This window comes from Panthera pardus, unplaced genomic scaffold (genome assembly GCF_024362965.1).
Source record: "Panthera pardus isolate Hobbes unplaced genomic scaffold, ASM2436296v1 HiC_scaffold_2, whole genome shotgun sequence".
NCBI classification, from domain to species: Eukaryota; Metazoa; Chordata; class Mammalia; order Carnivora; family Felidae; genus Panthera; species Panthera pardus.
In genome coordinates, this window is record NW_026526765.1 from 106,197,948 (window position 1) to 106,217,503 (window position 19,556).

Below are 19,556 nucleotides of genomic sequence, written 5' to 3' on the forward strand. Positions count from 1 at the left end.
TAAACTTAAAAAAAAAAAAAGAATGCTGAGGTTTTCTTTTAATGTTTATTTATTTTGAGAGAAAGAGTATGAGTAGGGGAGAGCAGAGGAGAGGGAAGGAGAGAATCCTAAGCAAGTTCTGTGCCATTGCTATAGAACCCTACTTGGGGCTGGATCTCACAAACCATGAGATCATGACCTGAGCTGAAATCGAGTGGTATGCTTAGTTGACTGAGTCACCCAGGTGCCCCAGGAGTTTCTGTTTTCTTAAAGAGAATTTTTAACAAGACAATAGTTCTAGCAATAAAAAGAAATTAGGGAAAATTTGAATTTTGAAAATTTAGACATTATTAATGATATTAATAAATATATGATAAATTACTGTTAGGTATGAAGTGAAATGATTAATATTCCATTTTATTAGATTTAGTTTTTATTTTTATATTTGTTTTAGGAGATTCAGGTGTTTGGGGATTGAAAAAAAATTTTGCTTTATTGGAGCTTTTGGAACGACTACAGAATGGACATATTGGCCAATATGGAGTTGCAGAAGAAGCCATTGGGATATCTGGAGAGGTATTGATTGAATTTATTAAAATATTTATTATGAGCATGAATTTTTTCTTTTATTTTAAAATATAAGTATAATCTTACCTCACTTGCTTCGGCAGATAGGAATCCAGAAACACAACTTTTCATTACATTACAGTTTTATAGGAAATAATATTCCCAACTGAATAGAAAGTAAAACTTAAACTTGAATTCACTGAAAATACTATACCCAAAGTATATTTTATGTATAAACTTACCTCCTTATTATAATGCAGTTCTATCCAAGGATAAAGTCAAGAGTTAGAAGGTTATGGAAAAGTAAAAAGAAGTGGAAGCTACATTAAACCAGAGGATGCAAAAGTGAATCAACAATAAACAGTATGGTGCAAAGAAAGAAAGAAACTCCATCAAAGAGGCCATTTAGTGTAGAGGCCAAATGCCTTAAAGATAGCAGTAGCTCTTGAGGGAATTAATACTATAAATATCTTCATGAAAAGTTTAAATGTGTAAGTATACTCTATCCAACAAACTGGTCATCCAGTAAATATTAGGATGCTGCCCATTAACACAGGTTAAAATACATTTTTTACACTTAATTATATGCATAGCTCATATACTGTACTAGATATAAGAATAGTTGTAGTAAATAACAGTTAATGATTTCATTGGTCAACTTTAAAACCACAGGTTTAGAATCAAGGAAACAAATGTCAGATTGATTTCTACTTTTCTTCTATTAGATCATGATTTCTTTATATAAAGTGAATCACTGAAGTGAATTTCAAACTAGAGCACTGTTTCCTAAAAGTTTTGCAGTTCCTTTACATGCTATGTCTTTTATCTTTCGGAAGACATTAGAATATTATCTAATGTTGTCCTTGTAAATATTAATCATGTCTGAAAAATAGAAGACATGTATTTTTTATTTTACTAGTTGAACTTTGGGTTCATTTTAAAATTTAATATGATAATTAATGATACCATTGGTGTTTTTTCTAATTTTTATTTCTGGAATAATTTATGCCAGATTGCCTCCTTTCCAATTAGGCCTTTTAATATTCATCATAAGTTTTCAAAACATTCTTGATTATCTGTTATATAAAGTTTTTCAAGTTGAAATGCTTTTTTAGTAATTCATGAAAATTAGAAATAATATTTAAGAGCTTATATATAACATAGGATTTTTATTTTTTCTTTAAACTAGCTTAAATCAGTGCTTTTTCAGCCTGGATTATACAGTGAACTCACCTATGGAGTTTTAGAAAAAAATACACAGATTAGGCCTCATCTATAACCTATTGGAATTTCATAGGTTAGAGTCTGAGCATCCGTGTTTTTTTTTTTTTTTTTTTCTTAACGTTTATTTATTTATTTTTGAGACAGAGAGAGACAGAGCATGAACGGGGGAGGGTCAGAGAGAGGGAGACACAGAATCTGAAACAGGCTCCAGGCTCTGAGCTGTCAGCACAGAGCCCGATGCGGGGCTCGAACTCACAGACTGAGAGATCATGACCTGAGCCGAAGTCGGACGCTTAACCGACTGAGCCACCCAGGCGCCCCTGAGCATCCGTGTTTTTAAAAGCTTTGCATCTGATTCTTATGCACACATCTGATTCTCACAGTAGCCTTCACACTTCTCTTCTTCTGCTACATCACCATGATAAGTGGTATTTAAAGTAGTGGTGGGGGAGCCTGGCTGGTTCACTTGGTGAAGCATGTCAATGTTGTTGTCAGGGTTGTGGTAAGTTCTAGTGCCATATAGGGTATAGAGATTACTGCAAAATAAAATCTTTTATAAAATTGAAAACTAAAGCAGTGGGGATGTATTTCTTATCAACTTTCTTTTTTAGTCTTAAAAGATTTCTAAAAAAGAGATTTCTAGCCTCTAGTTTTCAGTTTCTTGCATATAAGCTGAGGGGATTTCATAGAAGATATCTTTACACTGACTGTAAATCTATGAGGATAGTTCTCTTTTTGGCCCCAAATTCATAGCATGGATTGATAATAAGTTTTGGAAATAGCTTCTCACTTACCTATAGAAATGAATACTTTTGGAGTGTCTGAGTGACTCAGTTGGTTATGTGTCAGACTCTTGATTTTGGCTCAGGTGATGATCCCAAGGTACGTGAGATTGAGCCCTGGATAGTGCTCTGCACCGATAGCATGAAACCTGCTTACGATTCTCTCTCCCTCTCTTTCTGTCTCTTCCCTGATTGTGTGCACGTGCAAGGGCACTCTCTCTCTCAGATAAATAAACTATTAAAAAAAAAAACTCAGAAAACAAAATGAATACTTTCTTAGGTGAGTAGTAAATGACCTTTTTACTTAATTGCCAGTATATTTTCAATGTAAAGCCTGGTCAGTTAAGAAAAGATTATGGGGGAAAAAAGGAAGGATTATGGGCTTTTATATTTTAAAATTTATCATGTTGTAATGATGGAGGTTCAGTTTGAAGACATTAATTTTTTGTTTATCAGAGTATCATTCGTTGTGATGAAGATGAAGCTCACGTTGCGTCTGTATATTGCACTGTGTGTGCAACTCACTTGTGCTCAGAGTGTTCTCAAGTTACTCATTCTACGAAGACATTAGCAAAGCACAGACGAGTGCCTCTGGCTGACAAACCTCATGAGAAAACCATGTGCTCTCAGCATCAGGTACACGCCATTGAGTTTGTTTGCTTGGAAGAAGGCTGTCAGACTAGTCCACTTATGTGCTGTGTCTGCAAAGAGTATGGAAAACACCAAGGTCACAAGGTATGATTATAATTAGACTGGATGACTCTACCTGGTTTATCAGCCTACCATTTGTTTCCATTGACTACTTTATGCCAAGTAGGGATTGAAGAAGCGTTCAGTGATGAATGAGTTGAGCTTGGTAGCATGAAAAGAAATGAGAGATTCAATTTCTGAATGTCATAACAAAAATTTCAGAAGCCTCATGATTCTTTCTTCATTGAAAAATAGCTTTCCAGCAGGAAACAAAAGTTCTCTGTGTGCATGTTTTCTTAAATGAACTGGATTGTTTTGACAGTACTTAAGTCTTTTGATGAACTGATGTTTATGGTAAAATCATAAAGTGAGTCTCTTGGATTCTTATTTAACAATAAATGGACTCCCAAATTTTAAATTATTTCTTTGAAGGATAAATAGTTTTGTGATGAAGATACATTGGTATTTACTATCTTGTGCTTTTGTAAATGTGTTATAAAAGCCACTTGAGACTGATGCTTTTTTTTATTATTATAGGAGTGATTTAAATAGCATTTTATATTGTTAGTCAGTACCATGAGTTCTTTTCTATAATTGTGTTGCATTTTAGCATTCAGTATTGGAACCAGAAGCTAACCAGATCCGAGCATCAATTTTAGATATGGCTCACTGTATACGGACCTTCACTGAGGAAATCTCAGATTATTCCAGAAAATTAGTTGGAATCGTTCAGCACATTGAAGGAGGAGAACAAATAGTGGAAGATGGAATTGGAATGGCCCACACAGAACATGTATGGAATTTTTTTCTTCCTCCTGTACTTTCTTACCCTTTGTACTTCTCACCTTTTCATTTTTTTAATTTATTGGGCAATTACGTTGTGCTAGTACTGCACTAGTCACTGAAAACAAGTTTTATAAAAAGTCTCTATCTTCATGGAGTTTATAATCCATCATGGAAGAGAGACATTTTCAAATGTAGTAACTATTTTGTAGGGGAAGTACAGGATGCCTTAGTAATGCATAAGAGTGGCAATAATTTAGCTGCCTCAGGGAAGGCTATCTGGAATATGTGGTGTCTAAACTGAGACTTGAAGAAATTTAGTCAGGGAGAAGAGTGTGGTGGGGAGTGAGTTGTCCCAGAGAGGGAAGCACGTGTTGAAATGCCTGGAAGTAAGAATTGGACATATTATAGAACAACTCAGTTCACTACACTTGAATCTTTGAGTATTGGATGGGACAGGGCAAGAAAAAAATGTTGGAGAGTTAAAGGCCAAATCATGGAGGATATTATTAGCTCTGTTAAAGAGGTTGGACTTGATTATAAGGGCAGTGATGAGCCGCTGAAGAATTAGCATAGAAATAACATAATCAGATTTGCATTAAGAAAGGTTGCTCTTAGGGGCTCCTGGGTGGCTCAGTTGGTTAGGCATCTGACTCTTGATTTTCGGCTCAGGTCATGATCTCATGCTTCATGGGATTGAGCCCTGTGCCCGACTCCACACTGAACATGGAGCCTGCTGAAGATTAATTCTCTTTCTCTCTTTCACTCTGTCAAAATCATAATCATAATCATAATCATAATCATAATCATAAATTATTTAAAAATCAAATCAAATACAAAATTTGGTTTCCCATTTTCACTAGCTACATTTCAAGTATATTCACGTACATATAGCTAATGGCTACCATATTGAACCACACAGATACAGAATGTGTCCATCATCATTGAAGGTTCTACTGGACATTTTATGCTAGAGTGGAAATACTTTATTCCTTCAGTGAGTATTTATGGAACCCATACAATAGCTGGACACTGTTTTAGCATTGTTCTAGCTAAGGAGACACTGCCAAAAAACTCTGCCTTTGCAGTTTACATTCTAATGTGGAAAAAGTGTCAGTACTAATGGCAAAAGTATGTTAAGTGCTATGGAGTGTTATATGGGGTGTTCCTGGATAGACTCCCTAAGAAAGGGACATTGAGCAAAGACCTAACACAGGTAAGAAAGGAACCATGCTAATATTTGGGGAAAGAATATTCCAGGCAGAGAGAAGAGCAAGTGCAAAGGCCCTGAAGTTGGAGTGTGCCTGGTGCACTTAGGAAACTGTGAGGAGTTCTCAGTTTGGCAGCACATAAACTAAAATTGGAATGATGCAGCAAAGATTCACATGGTGCCTGTGTGAGGATGACACATAAATTTGTGAAGTATTTCATATTTTTAAGGATTAAAAGGTACAGACTTCCAGTTATAAAATAAGTAATGGAAATGAAAAGTACAGCATGGGGAATATAGTTAGTAATACTGTAATAACGTTGTATGGTGACAGATACTAACTACACTTAGTGTGCTGAGTACCACGTAATGTGTAGAATTGTTAGATCAGTATGTTGTTCACCTAGAACTGATACAACATTGTATGTCAACTACACTTCAATTAAAAAAACCCAACAACTGTGAGGGGGTCAAATGCATCTAGAGTAGAATGATTGAGGAGAGCATAGCACGTGTTGAGATCACAAAGGGTCTTATGGATATTTGCTTTTCTTTCTGCCACAAATGTTCTTCCTCAAGATAATCTTGTCACCTTCTTCAGGTCTTTGCTCAGATGTTGCTTTTTCAGGGAGTCTGTTCTTGAACACTCCCTGTAAAGGACTTTGGCATTTACTCTGAGTGGAATGGGAAATCATTAGAGAGTTTTGGGCAAAAGAATAATCTTCCTGACTTAACATTTTTTTTTTATAATATATTCTTTTTTTTTTTTAACATTTATTTATTTTTGAGACAGAGAGAGACAGAGCATGAACGGGGGAGGGTCAGAGAGAGAGGGAGACACAGAATCTGAAACAGGCTCCAGACTCTGAGTGGTCAGCACAGAGCCCGACGTGGGGCTTGAACTCACGGACCACAAGATCATGTCCTGAGCCGAAGTCGGATGCTTAACCGACTGAGCCACCCAGGCGCCTCCTGACTTAACATTTTAAAAGGATCTGTCTGGCTGCTAGGTGGAGAATACTCTGTAGAGGGCAGTAGTGGATCTGTTGAGGCCAATTAGAAAACTATTGTAATAATCCGGTGAGCGATGATAATGTCATAGATCAGGTCAGTAGAGGTGAAGGTGATGAGGCTTGATCAGATTTTGGGTATGTTGTTTTGAATATGTTTTGTGGTCAGCAGAATTTGCTGAGGGACTGTTATTGGATGTGAAAGAGAAGTATTAAGGGTGACTCCAGTTTTGTTTTTGTTTTTGTTTTTTGTTTTTTTTGGCTTGAACAATGTGGAGGATGGCATTGCCATTTATTGAGATGGAGGAAACTAGGTTTGACAGTGGAAGAGACTGAAGATTAGGTATTCTCTTTTGCTTGAGATGTTATTTAAAGAGTTGGATGTCCAAAGGCTGTGGTTAAGGAGAAAGATCTTGTGTGAAGATAGCAATTCTGCAATTTTTAAGAACATAGATGGTATTTAAATTTTCACTATTTCACATATAAAATCTTTGTTATGGTTAAAGTTGTTTAATTTCTATTTCTTTAGGTACCGGGTACTGCAGAGAATGCCCGGTCATGTGTCCGAGCTTATTTTTCTGATCTTCATGAAACTCTGTGTCGTCAAGAAGAAATGGCTCTAAGTGTTGTTGATGCTCATGTTCGAGAAAAACTGATTTGGCTCAGGCAGCAACAAGAAGATATGACTATTTTGTTGTCCCAAGTTTCAACAGCCTGTCTTCATTGTGAAAAGACTTTGCAACAAGTAGGTAGATTAAATGTGGTTAGGACATATTTTAAGAAGGAGGTTAAACAGATAATTATCAGAGGTATGCACTAGTCTATTTTATTAATAAATATTTTAATATTATTATTATTTGTTACTGTGTGCATTAACATTGTGCTTAGGACATGGTCTCTAACCTTGAATTGCTCCACCAACCATATCAGTGTCCTCTACTTCATGTGCCCTCCCCAGCTTAAAACTATGGATTCTAGAAACTCTTGAATGTCTTGTCATTCTTTAGTCATGCTAAGCCCTTTAACTCTTCTTTACCAAGCATGTACTATTCTTTCTGCTTGGTGGGCTTATATCTCCCTTTTCTGATAGTGGAAATCCTTTTTCAAAGTCTAGCTCAAATGTTTGCTTTTCTTTGAAACTCTCTGTTCTTTTTTTTTTTTTTGGATGCCTTTCTAGCATGTACTACCTATCTCTGCTCTAATTCATTGGTTCTTAATTTTGATATCACAGTAATCCCATGTTTTTTGATGATTGAGGTATCAGAAGCAATTTGTTTTACCAGTTTTCAGATCATGTCATGAGATCATGATACCATGAGATCATGATGTGGGCCAAAATCAAGAGTCGGATGCTTAACTGTCTGAGCCACCCAGGTGCCCCCAGATAATATACTTTTAAAATAAATTGGATTTAAGATTATTTGAGCAAAAATGTCAGTCTTATTTATTTCTATTTGGTTCTGCTTTCATGAGTTGGTGATAGAAAGGTAATTATTGCCCTAGGAATTCCCAGTAAGCTGTAGTGTATTTTACCTTTATTGACATATTGCTAGTAATTGTGTTGACTGCAAATCACTGCAGAACTAAACTTATTACTAATTGTAAAGCTTTTTCTCTTATATATCTGATTAGACTTATATGAATGTGGTGAGGCTGTAACCACAAAAGTCTTGAGCTTATCATATTGAATTATAATAATTGATGTGTATGCCATTTATTAAATTGCCTTGAACTTCAGTCCTATTCTTTCCTCTGCCCTGTGATTTTTGGACTAGAACTCTACAAACCACATATCTGCTTTGCCAGCTCCTTGTTAGTTTAGGCTCCATCAACAGGGGACAGGAAAGGAAGGTTGGAAGGTAGAGTTAGTTTCCCGTTGGTTCCCATTTACTTGGGTTCCTGTGAATTTCACTGCTCACAAGAAGATATCACTTTCCTTAGAGACCTGAGCTTAAGATCCATGGGGACTTTCCTATAAGTTTCTAAGTTTTAATAATTCTAGCATGTGCCTTTTATTCCCCCTTTCCTGGGGCGTGATAGCTGCTTCCTACATTTGCTTTCCCACATGATATCTCTGAGTACTTTTTACCCTTTTAGTTACCTAGTTAATAACTACACCTAGTTAGCAGTTCTTCATAGTAAATTCTTTCTGTTTACATAAGTGGTGTGGTTTTCCTCTACTAATTCGAACCTGAACAATATGCATTCTTCATTCTTCTCTATGTTGACTGCATGTATCTTGTTCATCTTTGTATCTAGGTAGAAGGAACTTAATAAATATTTGTTCAGTTATGATGGGTAATCAAGCTACACAGAAAAATCAGAAATGGATTACATCTAGATCTTGTTTACTTGAATACGTAAAAGTATTTTTATATTTATTCTGTTAAAAAGTATGTTTATAGTTACTGAAATATGTGGAGGTTAGAATTTCTGAAGCATTTCATCAAAGTGATTGGTAATTGTTAATGATATGGTATTATTTCACTATGTTAATGCAAATGAAGTTAGGGTCTTAGAGTCATTCTTCATATCAACTTTGGTTTTTAAAGTCATAGAACCCTAACCCCAACCAATATTCTTTTTTTTATTGTTAAAATTTTTTTTCAATGTTTATTTTCAATAGAGAGAGAGAGAGTGAGTAAAAGCAGGGGAGGGATAGAGACAGAGGAAGACACAGATCCTGAAGCACACTCCAGGCTCTGAGCTGTCAGCGCAGAGCCTGATGCAGGACTCAAATTTGAACCATAATATTTGACCTGAGCCAACGTCGGATGTTTAACCAACTGAGCCACCCAGGCATCTCCCCAACCAATATTCTTAACAGTTCCTGCCACAGAGATAATTGAACAGAAGAATGGATAGAACATCACACGTTATTATCAATTTTGAGAACAAAGCTTAATCATCCTTCCCCTCCAAAAAAAAAAAAAAATGATGCATCACCTAAGTTCAAGGCATGAAGCTAAGTGGTGAGGATTTGTCTATTCATTTAGCAAATAAGTTTTGAGTGCCTACTGTGTGCCAGGTTCTTCTAGATAACATGGGATATACTGGTAAACAAGACAAACAAAAAGCTATATAATCTTGTGGAATTAGCATTTTAGCAAGGAGAAGATAAGACAATAAATCATATCCTTATCTAAATAAGTAAATTATGTAAAATGTTAGAATAGTGGTAAGAACTAAGGACAAAAGAAAAAGTGTGGGAGTCCAGCAGACTGCATTATCAAATGGTCAGGGTAAAAATCATTAAGAAAAGGTGAGATTTGAGCAAAGCCTCAAAAAAGAAAAAGGTGAAGGAATTTATTCAAGCCCTAATATAGGGAAGAATATTCCCACTGAGGAAAGCCATTAGAGAAAAAACCCTAGGACACCATGTCTGGTGTATTTGAGGAACAGCAAAAGAGGCCACTTTGGCTGGTATACAGCAAATGAAGGAGAGAGAAATAGGAGCTATAATCAGAAGTAATAGGGAATTATATGTAACAAAGGCTTTGTGGGCCACTGGAAGGGCTTCAGCTTTTACTGATTAAAATAGAGAAGCCATTGTGAAATTTTGACAAGAATGACTTGATCTTACTTAAAATGATCACTTTGATGTGTAAAAAACAAATTGGAGGAGGGCAAAGATGGAAGGAAGGAGTTAAAGAAAAGGAGTTAGGCTGTTGTAGAATTCCATGTGAGAGAGAATACTGGCTTGGGTAGTGGAGTGAAGTGTCCAAATTCTGGATACCTAATAGGATTTGTTTGTATTTGGGGCATGAGAGAGTAGAAGCAGGAATTTCTTAAAGGCTTTTGTTATGAATAACTGGAACAACATGCAACTTATAAGCAAAGTTTGTTAGTTAATAATTGACTAATATAAATATGCAACAGTGAGCAAAAACTGTAAACACTGCTGCTTTCATGGAGCTTACATATTGTTTGAAGATCTCTGTCTTAGGAAGAATATATTGGTGTCTGTGTAGAAAATCTCTGGAATAATGTTGTAGAAACTGGAAAGTGCTTGACTTTGAAGAAAGAGTCTGGGGACCTAGAGGGAGAGGGAGAGTTTTCAATTTTACATGTAGTCCCATTTTTAAAAAAACCAGTACATATATATCTTAAGTTATTTAAAAACCTTTTTATATAAGTACAACATGCAGGGGCGCCTGGGTAGCTCAACCATCGAAGCATCTGACTCAATTTCGGCTCAGGTTATGATCTCACAGTGTGTGAGTTCAGGGTTCCTTGCTGGCAGTGCGGAGCCTGCTTGGGATTCTCTCTCTCTCCCTCTCTCTCTGCCCCTCCCCCACTCACATTTGCTCTCTCTTGCTCTCAAAATAAAATAATAAACATTAAAAATAATAAGTACAACATACATACAGAAATGTGTGCATAAGTGTTCACCTGGCTAGTTGCTGTATAACTAGCATCCAGATCATGTAACAGAACATTACCAGCGCCTCAAGATACCCCTCAGACTCCCTTCTGATAACTTCCCCCCTAAGGATAAACCTGACTTCTAATGCATATCTTATTTTTGTCTGTTTTGGTATTAATAAAAATGGAATCAACAGAATGAACTCTTCATGTCCTTTCTTCTTTTATTTGACATTGTGAAATTCAAATCATCAGGTATAATTGTGGCTCATTCTCATTGTGGCCTTTGTGAATATACCACAATTTATTTATCTTTTCTTCTCTTGAAAGGGTCTTAAATTATTTATTAATACCCACTTATTATTATTATCCTAGTTAAATTTACATTTAAGTTAACCTTTAATACTATGATGTTAGATGAACTTTTCTTGAGTTTTGGTGATATCTCTTTTTCCCTTATTTCTGTAATAAGTTTACAGGAAAACTGTATTCTCTTTTCTAGGATGATTGTAGAGTTGTTTTGGCAAAACAGGAAATTACAAGGTTACTGGAAACATTGCAAAAACAGCAGCAGCAGTTTACAGAGGTTGCAGATCACATTCAATTGGATGCCAGCATCCCTGTCACTTTTACAAAGGTAATGTACTATATTTCATTTTTAGGTGTGGTTTCTGACAGATCATGATTGTTTTATTTATTTATTTTTTTTTATTTTTTAATATATGAAATTTACTGTCAAATTGGTTTCCATACAACACCCAGTGCTCATCCCAAAAGGTGCCCTCCTCAATACCCATCACCCACCTTGCCCTCCCTCCCACCCTGCCCTCCCTCCCACCCCCCATCAACCCTCAGTTTGTTCTCAGTTTTTTTTTTTTTTTTTTAAAGGGAAAATCCATTATTTTTATTAGCAGACCTCTATAAAACGTTCTAATCTATCCACACTCTCGTTGTTATTTTTTTTTTTTTTTTTTTTTTAAATATATGAAATTTACTGTCAAATTCGTTTCCATACAACACCCAGTGCTCATCCCAAAAGGTTCCCTCCTCAATACCCATCACCCACCCTGCCCTCCCTCCCACCCCCCATCAACCCTCAGTTTGTTCTCAGTTTTTAACAGTCTCTTATGCTTTGGCTCTCTCCCACTCTAACCTCTTTTTTTTTTTTTTTTTTTTTTTTTTTCCCTTCCCCTCCCCCATGGGTTTCTGTTATGTTTCTCAGGATCCACATAAGAGTGAAACCATATGGTATCTGTCTTTCTCTGTATGGCTTATTTCACTTAGCATCACACTCTCCAGTTCCATCCATGTTGCTACAAAAGGCCATATTTCATTTTTTCTCATTGCCACGTAGTATTCCATTGTGTATATAAACCACAATTTCTTTATCCATTCATCAGTTGATGGACATTTAGGCTCTTTCCATAATTTGGCTATTGTTGAGAGTGCCGCTATAAACATTGGGGTACAGGTGCCCCTATGCATCAGTACTCCTGTATCCCTTGGATAAATTCCTAGCAGTGCTATTGCTGGGTCATAGGGTAGGTCTATTTTTAATTTTCTGAGGAACCTCCACACTGCTTTCCAGAGCGGCTGCACCAATTTGCATTCCCACCAACAGTGCAAGAGGGTTCCTGTTTCTCCACATCCTCTCCAGCATCTATAGTCTCCTGATTTCTTCATTTTGGCCACTCTGACTGGCGTGAGGTGGTATCTGAATGTGGTTTTGATTTGTATTTCCCTGATAAGGAGCGACGTTGAACATCTTTTCATGTGCCTGTTGGCCATCCGGATGTCTTCTTTAGAGAAGTGTCTATTCATGTTTTCTGCCCATTTCTTCACTGGGTTATTTGTTTTTCGGGTGTGGAGTTTGATGAGCTCTTTATAGATTTTGGATACTAGCCCTTTGTCCGATGTGTCATTTGCAAATATCTTTTCCCATTCCGTTGGTTGCCTTTTAGTTTTGTTGGTTGTTTCCTTTGCTGTGCAGAAGCTTTTTATTTTCATAAGGTCCCAGTAATTCACTTTTGCTTTTAATTCCCTTGCCTTTGGGGATGTGCCGAGTAAGAGATTGCTACGGCTGAGGTCAGAGAGGTCTTTTCCTGCTTTCTCCTCTAAGGTTTTGATGGTTTCCTGTCTCACATTCAGGTCCTTTATCCATTTTGAGTTTATTTTTGTGAATGGTGTGAGAAAGTGGTCTAGTTTCAACCTTCTGCATGTTGCTGTCCAGTTCTCCCAGCACCATTTGTTAAAGAGACTGTCTTTTTTCCATTGGATGTTCTTTCCTGCTTTGTCAAAGATGAGTTGGCCATACGTTTGTGGGTCTAGTTCTGGGGTTTCTATTCTATTCCATTGGTCTATGTGTCTGTTTTTATGCCAATACCATGCTGTCTTGATGATGACAGCTTTGTAGTAGAGGCTAAAGTCTGGGATTGTGATGCCTCCTGCTTTGGTCTTCTTCTTCAAAATTACTTTGGCTATTCGGGGCCTTTTGTGGTTCCATATGAATTTTAGGATTGCTTGTTCTAGTTTCGAGAAGAATGCTCGTGCAATTTTGATTGGGATTGCATTGAATGTGTAGATAGCTTTGGGTAGTATTGACATTTTGACAATATTTATTCTTCCAATCCATGAGCAGGGAATGTCTTTCCATTTCTTTATATCTTCTTCAATTACCTGCATAAGCTTTCTATAGTTTTCAGCATACAGATCTTTTACATCTTTGGTTAGATTTATTCCTAGGTATTTTATGCTTCTTGGTGCAATTGTGAATGGGATCAGTTTCTTCATTTGTCTTTCTGTTGCTTCATTGTTAGTGTATAAGAATGCAACTGGTGAATAATTCTTTTTATATGCTGTTGAATTCGATTTGCTAGTATCTTATTAAGAATTTTTGCATCCATATTCATCAGGGATATTGGCCTGTAGTTCTCTTTTTTTACTGGGTCTCTGTCTGGTTTAGGAATCAAAGTAATACTGGCTTCATAGAATGAGTCTGGAAGTTTTCCTTCCCTTTCTATTTCTTGGAATAGCTTGAGAAGGATAGGTATTATCTCTGCTTTAAATGTCTGGTAGAACTCCCCTGGGAAGCCATCTGGTCCTGGACTCTTATTTGTTGGGAGATTTTTGATAACCGATTCAATTTCTTCGCTGGTTATGGGTCTGTTCAAGCTTTCTATTTCCTCCTGATTGAGTTTTGGAAGAGTGTGGGTGTTTAGAAATTTGTCCATTTCTTCCAGGTTGTCCAATTTGCTGGCATATAATTTTTCATAGTATTCCCTGATAATTGTTTGTATCTCTGAGGGATTGGTTGTAATCATTCCATTTTCATTCATGATTTTATCTATTTGGGTCATCTCCCTTTTCTTTTTGAGAAGCCTGGCTAGAGGTTTGTCAATTTTGTTTATTTTTTCAAAAAACCAACTCTTGGTTTCGTTGATCTGCTCTACAGTTTTTTTAGATTCTATATTGTTTATTTCTGCTCTGATCTTTATTATTTCTCTTCTTCTGCTGGGTTTAGGCTGCCTTTGCTGTTCTGCTTCTATTTCCTTTAGGTGTGCTGTTAGATTTTGTATTTGGGATTTTTCTTGTTTCTTGAGATAGGCTTGGATTGCAATGTATTTTCCTCTCAGGACTGCCTTCGCTGCATCCCAAAGCGTTTGGATTGTTGTATTTTCATTTCCGTTTGTTTCCATATATGTTTTAATTTCTTCTCTAATTGCCTGGTTGACCCACTCATTCGTTAGTAGGGTGTTCTTTAACCTCCATGCTTTTGGAGGTTTTCCAGACTTTTTCCTGTGGTTGATTTCAAGCTTCATAGCATTGTGGTCTGAAAGTATGCATGGTATAATTTCCATTCTTGTAAACTTATGAAGGGCTGTTTTGTGACCCAGTATATGATCTATCTTGGAGAATGTTCCATGTGCACTCGAGAAGAAAGTATATTCTGTTGCTTTGGGATGCAGAGTTCTAAATATATCTGTCAAGTCCATCTGATCCAATGTATCATTCAGGGCCCTTGTTTCTTTATTGACTGTGTGTCTAGATGATCTATCCATTTCTGTAAGTGGGGTGTTAAAGTCCCCTGCAATGACCACATTCTTATCAATAAGGTTGCTTATGTTTATGAGTAATTGTTTTATATATCTGGGGGCTCGGGTATTTGGCGCATAGACATTTATAATAGTTAGCTCTTCCTGGTGGATAGACCCTGTGATTATTATATAATGCCCTTCTTCATCTCTTGTTACAGCCTTTAATTTAAAGTCTAGTTTGTCTGATATAAGTATGGCTACTCCAGCTTTCTTTTGGCTTCCAGGAGCATGATAAATAGTTCTCCATCCCCTCACTCTCAATCTAAAGGTGTCCTCAGATCTAAAATGAGTCTCTTGTAGACAGCAAATAGATGGGTCTTGTTTTTTTATCCATTCTGATACCCTATGTCTTTTAGTTGGCGCATTTAATCCATTTACATTCAGTGTTATTATAGAAAGATATGGGTTTAGAGTCATTGTGATGTCTGTATGTTTTATGCTTGTAGTGATGTCTCTGGTACTTTGTCTCACAGGATCCCCCTTAGGATCTCTTGTAGGGCTGGTTTCGTGGTGACAAATTCCTTCAGTTTTTGTTTGTTTGGGAAGACCTTTATCTCTCCTTCTATTCTAAATGACAGACTTGCTGGATAAAGGATTCTCGGCTGCATATTTTTTCTGTTTAGCACACTGTAGATATCGTGCCAAGCCTTTCTGGCCTGCCAAGTTTCAAAGGAGAGATCAGTCACGAGTCTTATAGGTCTCCCTTTATATGTGAGGGCACGTTTATCCCTTGCTGCTTTCAGAATTTTCTCTTTATCCTTGTATTTTGCCAGTTTCACTATGATATGTCGTGCAGAAGATCGATTCAAGTTACGTCTGAAGGGAGTTCTCTGTGCCTCTTGGATTTCAATGCCTTTTTCCTTCCCCAGTTCAGGGAAGTTCTCAGCTATAATTTGTTCAAGTACCCCTTCAGCACCTTTCCCTCTCTCTTCCTCCTCTGGGATACCAATTATGCGTATATTATTTTTTTTTAGTGTATCACTTAGTTCTCTAATTTTCCCCTCAGACTCCTGGATTTTTTTATCTCTCTTTCTTTCAGCTTCCTCTTTCTCCATAACTTTATCTTCTAGTTCACCTATTCTCTCCTCTGCCTCTTCAAGCCGAGCCATCGTGGTTTCCATTTTGTTTTGCATTTCGTTTAAAGCGTTTTTCAGCTCCTCGTGACTGTTCCTTAGTCCCTCGATCTTTGTGGCAAGAGATTCTCTGCTGTCCTGTATACTGTTTTCAAGTCCAGCGATTAATTTTATGACTATTATTCTAAATTCACTTTCTGTTATATTATTTAAATCCTTTTTGATCAGTTCATTAGCTGTTGTTATTTCCTGGAGATTCTTCTGAGGGGAATTCTTCCGTTTGGTCATTTTGGAGAGTCCCTGGCGTGGTGAGGACCTGCAGGGCACTTCCCCTGTGCTGTGGTGTATAACTGGAGTTAGTGGGCGGGGCCGCAGTCCGACCCGATGTCTGCCCCCAGCCCACCGCTGGGGCCACAGTCAGACTGGTGTGTGCCTTCTCTTCCCCTCTCCTAGGGGCGGGATTCACTGTGGGGTGGCGTGTCCCGTCTGGGCTACTTGCACACTGCCAGGCTTGTGTTGCTGGGGATCTGGCGTATTAGCTGGGGTGGGTAGGCAAGGTGCACGGGGGCTGGAAGGGCAGGCTTAGCTCGCTTCTCCTTAGGTGATCCACTTCAGGAGGAGCCCTGTGGCAGCGGGAGGGAGTCAGATCCGCTGCCGGAGGTTTGGCTCCACAGAAGCACAGAGTTGGGTGTTTGCGCGGAGCGAGCAAGTTCCCTGGCAGGAACTGGTTCCCTTTGGGATTTTGGCTGGGGGTTGGGCGGGGGAGATGGCGCTGGCGCCTTTGTTCCCCGCCAAGCTGAGCTCTGCCGTCCGGGGGCTCAGCAGCTCTCCCTCCCTTTGTCCTCCAGCCTTCCCGCTTTCCGAGCAGAGCTGTTAACTTATGACCTCCCAGACGCTAAGTCGCGCTTGCTGTCGGAACACAGTCTGTCCGGCCCCTCCGCTTTTGCCAGCCAGACTCGGGGGCTCTGCTTGGCCGGCGAGCCGCCCCTCCGCCCCGGCTCCCTCCCGCCAGTCCGTGGAGCGCGCACCGCCTCGCCGCCCTTCCTACCCTCTTCCGTGGGCCTCTAGTCTGCGCTTGACTCCGGAGACTCCCTTCTGCTAATCCTCTGGTGGTTTTCTGGGTTCTTTAGGCAGGTGTAGGTGGAATCTAAGTGATCGGCAGGACGCGCTGTGAGCCCCGCGTCCTCCTACGCCGCCATCTTCCGCCCTCCCCTCATGATTGTTTTATATTCCATGATAATCAGCTTGAAGAGACAATTAAGAAATTCATGGTTTTTTGTTTTTTTTTTTTAAACTTTCATCATTGGAAAATGAAAAGTGGTATAATGAATCTCCCTGTACCTATCATCTACTTTGACAATTAAAACCCCTTTTTTTCTTTATTTAAATCCAAGTTAGTTAACATATAGTGTAATAATGGTTTCAGGAGTAGAATTTAGTGATTCATCACTTATATAACACTCATTGCTCATCCTAACAAGTGCTGTCCTTACTGCCCATCACCCATTTAGCCCACCCCCACCCCTCCCCTCCAACAACCCTTAGTTTGTTCTCTGTATTTAAGAATCTGTTATGGTTTGCCTGCCTCCGTCTCTGTTTTTATCTTATTTTTCCTTCCCTTCCCCTACATTCATGTTTTGTTTCTTAAATTCCACATATGAGTGAAATCATATGATATTTGTCTGTCTCTGACTAACTTATTTTGCTTAGCATAATACATTCTCATTGCATCCACATTGTTGTAAGTAGCAAGATTTCATTCTTTTTGGTCGCCAAGTAGTATTCCATTGTGTATATATACCACATCTTCTTTTTTTTTAATATAATTCATTGACAAATTGGTTTCCATACAACACCCAGTGCTCATCCCAACAAGTGCCCTCCTCAATGCCCATCACCTGCTTTCCCCTATCCCCCACTCCCCCATCAACCCTCAGTTTGTTTCAGTATCCAGGAGTCTCTTATGGTTTCCCTCTCTCCCTCTCTGTAACTTTTTTTCCCCCTTCCCCTCCCCCATGGTCTTCTGTTTAATTTCTCAAGATCTATGTATGAGTGAGAACATATGATATGTCTTTCTCTGACTGACTTATTTCACTCAGCATAATACCTTCCAGTTCCATCCATGTTGCTGCAAATGGCCAGAATTCATTCTTTCTCATTGCCAAGTAGTATTCCATTGTATGTATAAACCACATCTTCTTTATCCATTCATCATTCGATGGACATTTGAGCTCTTTCCATAATTTGGCTATTATTGATAGTGCCGCTATAGATACTGGGGTGCATGTGCCCCTTTGAATCTCTATTTTTGTATGCTTTGAATAAATACCTAGTAGTGCAATTGCTAGGTTGTAGGGTAGCACTTTTTAAATTTTTGAGGAACATCCTTACTGTTCTCTAGAGTGTCTATACCAGTCTGCATTCCCATCAGCAGTACAAGACTGTTCTCCTTTCTTTACATCCTTTCCAACATCTGTTGTTTCCTGAGTTGTTAATATTAGCCTTTCTGACAGGTGTGAGGTAGTATCTCATTGTGGTTTTGATTTGTATTTCCCTGATGATGAGTGATGTTGAGCATTTTTTCATGTGTCTGTAAGCCATCTGGATGTTGTCTTTGGAAAAGTGTCTGTTCATGTCTTTTGCCCATTTCTTTCACTGGATTATTTGTTTTTTGGGTGTTGAGTTTGATAAATTCTTTTTTTTTTTTTTTAATTTTTTTTTTAACGTTTATTTATTTTTGAGACAGAGAGAGACAGAGCATGAACCGGGGAGGGTCAGAGAGAGAGGGAGACACAGAATCTGAAACTGGCTCCAGGCTCTGAGCTGTCAGCACAGAGCCCGACACGGGGCTCAAACTCACGGACCGTGAGATCATGACCTGAGCCGAAGTCGGATGCTTAACCAACCAAGCCACCCAGGCACCCCGAGTTTGATAAATTCTTTATAGATTTTGGATACTAACCCTTTGTCCAATATGTCATTTGCAAATATCTTCTCCCATTCTGTTGGTTGCCTTTTAGTTTTGCCGATTGTTTCCTTTGCTGTGCAGAAGCCTTTTATTTCGATAAGGTCCCAATAGTTCATTTTTTATTTTGTTTTCCTTGCCTCCAGAGACCTGTTTAGTAAGTTGCTGTGGCCAAGGTCAAAGTGGTTGTTGCCTGTTTTCTCTAGGATTTTGATCGTTTCCTGTCTTACATTTAGGTCTTCCATCCATTTTGAGTTTATTTTTGTGTATGGTGTAAGAAAGTGATCTGCTTCAGCATGTTGCTGTCCACTTTTCCCAGCACAATTTTTCATTGGATATTCTTTCCTGCTTTGTCAAAGATTAGTTGGCCATACATTTGTGGGTCCATTTCTGGGTTCTCTATTCTGTTGGCATTGATCTATATGTCTGATGTTGTGCCAGTACCATACTGTTTTGATGATTGCAGCTTTGTAATACAGCTTGAAGTCTGGAATTGTGATGCCTCCAGCTTTGGTTTTCTTTTTCAATATTAGTTTGGCTATTTGGGGTCTATTATGGTTCCATATACATTTTAGAACTGTTTGTTCTAGCTCTGTAAAGAATGCTGGTGTTGTTTTGACAGGGATTGCATTGAATGTGTAGATTGGGTAGTATAGACATTTTTTTTTTTTTAAGATTTTTTTTTTAACGTTTATTTATTTTTGAGACAGAGAGAGACAGAGCATGAATGGGGGAGGGTCAGAGAGAGAGGGAGACACAGAATCGGAAACAGGCTCCAGGCTCTGAGCAGTCAGCACAGAGCCTGACGCGAGGC

The 19,556-nt window shown here is 38.2% G+C and overlaps 1 protein-coding gene and 1 non-coding gene across 3 annotated transcripts in view; both read left to right on the top strand.

Moving 5' to 3' along the window:
* Positions 1-19,556, top strand: part of TRIM23 (tripartite motif containing 23) — a 43,216-nt gene that overhangs the window by 7,187 nt on the left and 16,473 nt on the right. For both annotated transcript variants that reach the window (XM_019414351.2, XM_019414352.2), the window contains exons 3-7: positions 434-555; positions 3,009-3,287; positions 3,853-4,035; positions 6,775-6,990; positions 11,113-11,247. In XM_019414351.2, coding sequence (XP_019269896.1) covers positions 434-555; positions 3,009-3,287; positions 3,853-4,035; positions 6,775-6,990; positions 11,113-11,247 — 935 coding nt within the window. The remainder of the gene's footprint in view (positions 1-433; positions 556-3,008; positions 3,288-3,852; positions 4,036-6,774; positions 6,991-11,112; positions 11,248-19,556) is intronic.
* On the top strand, positions 5,356-5,462 carry LOC128778428 (U6 spliceosomal RNA). The gene has a single exon (XR_008424017.1). It is a non-coding gene; the product is annotated as a U6 spliceosomal RNA (small nuclear RNA).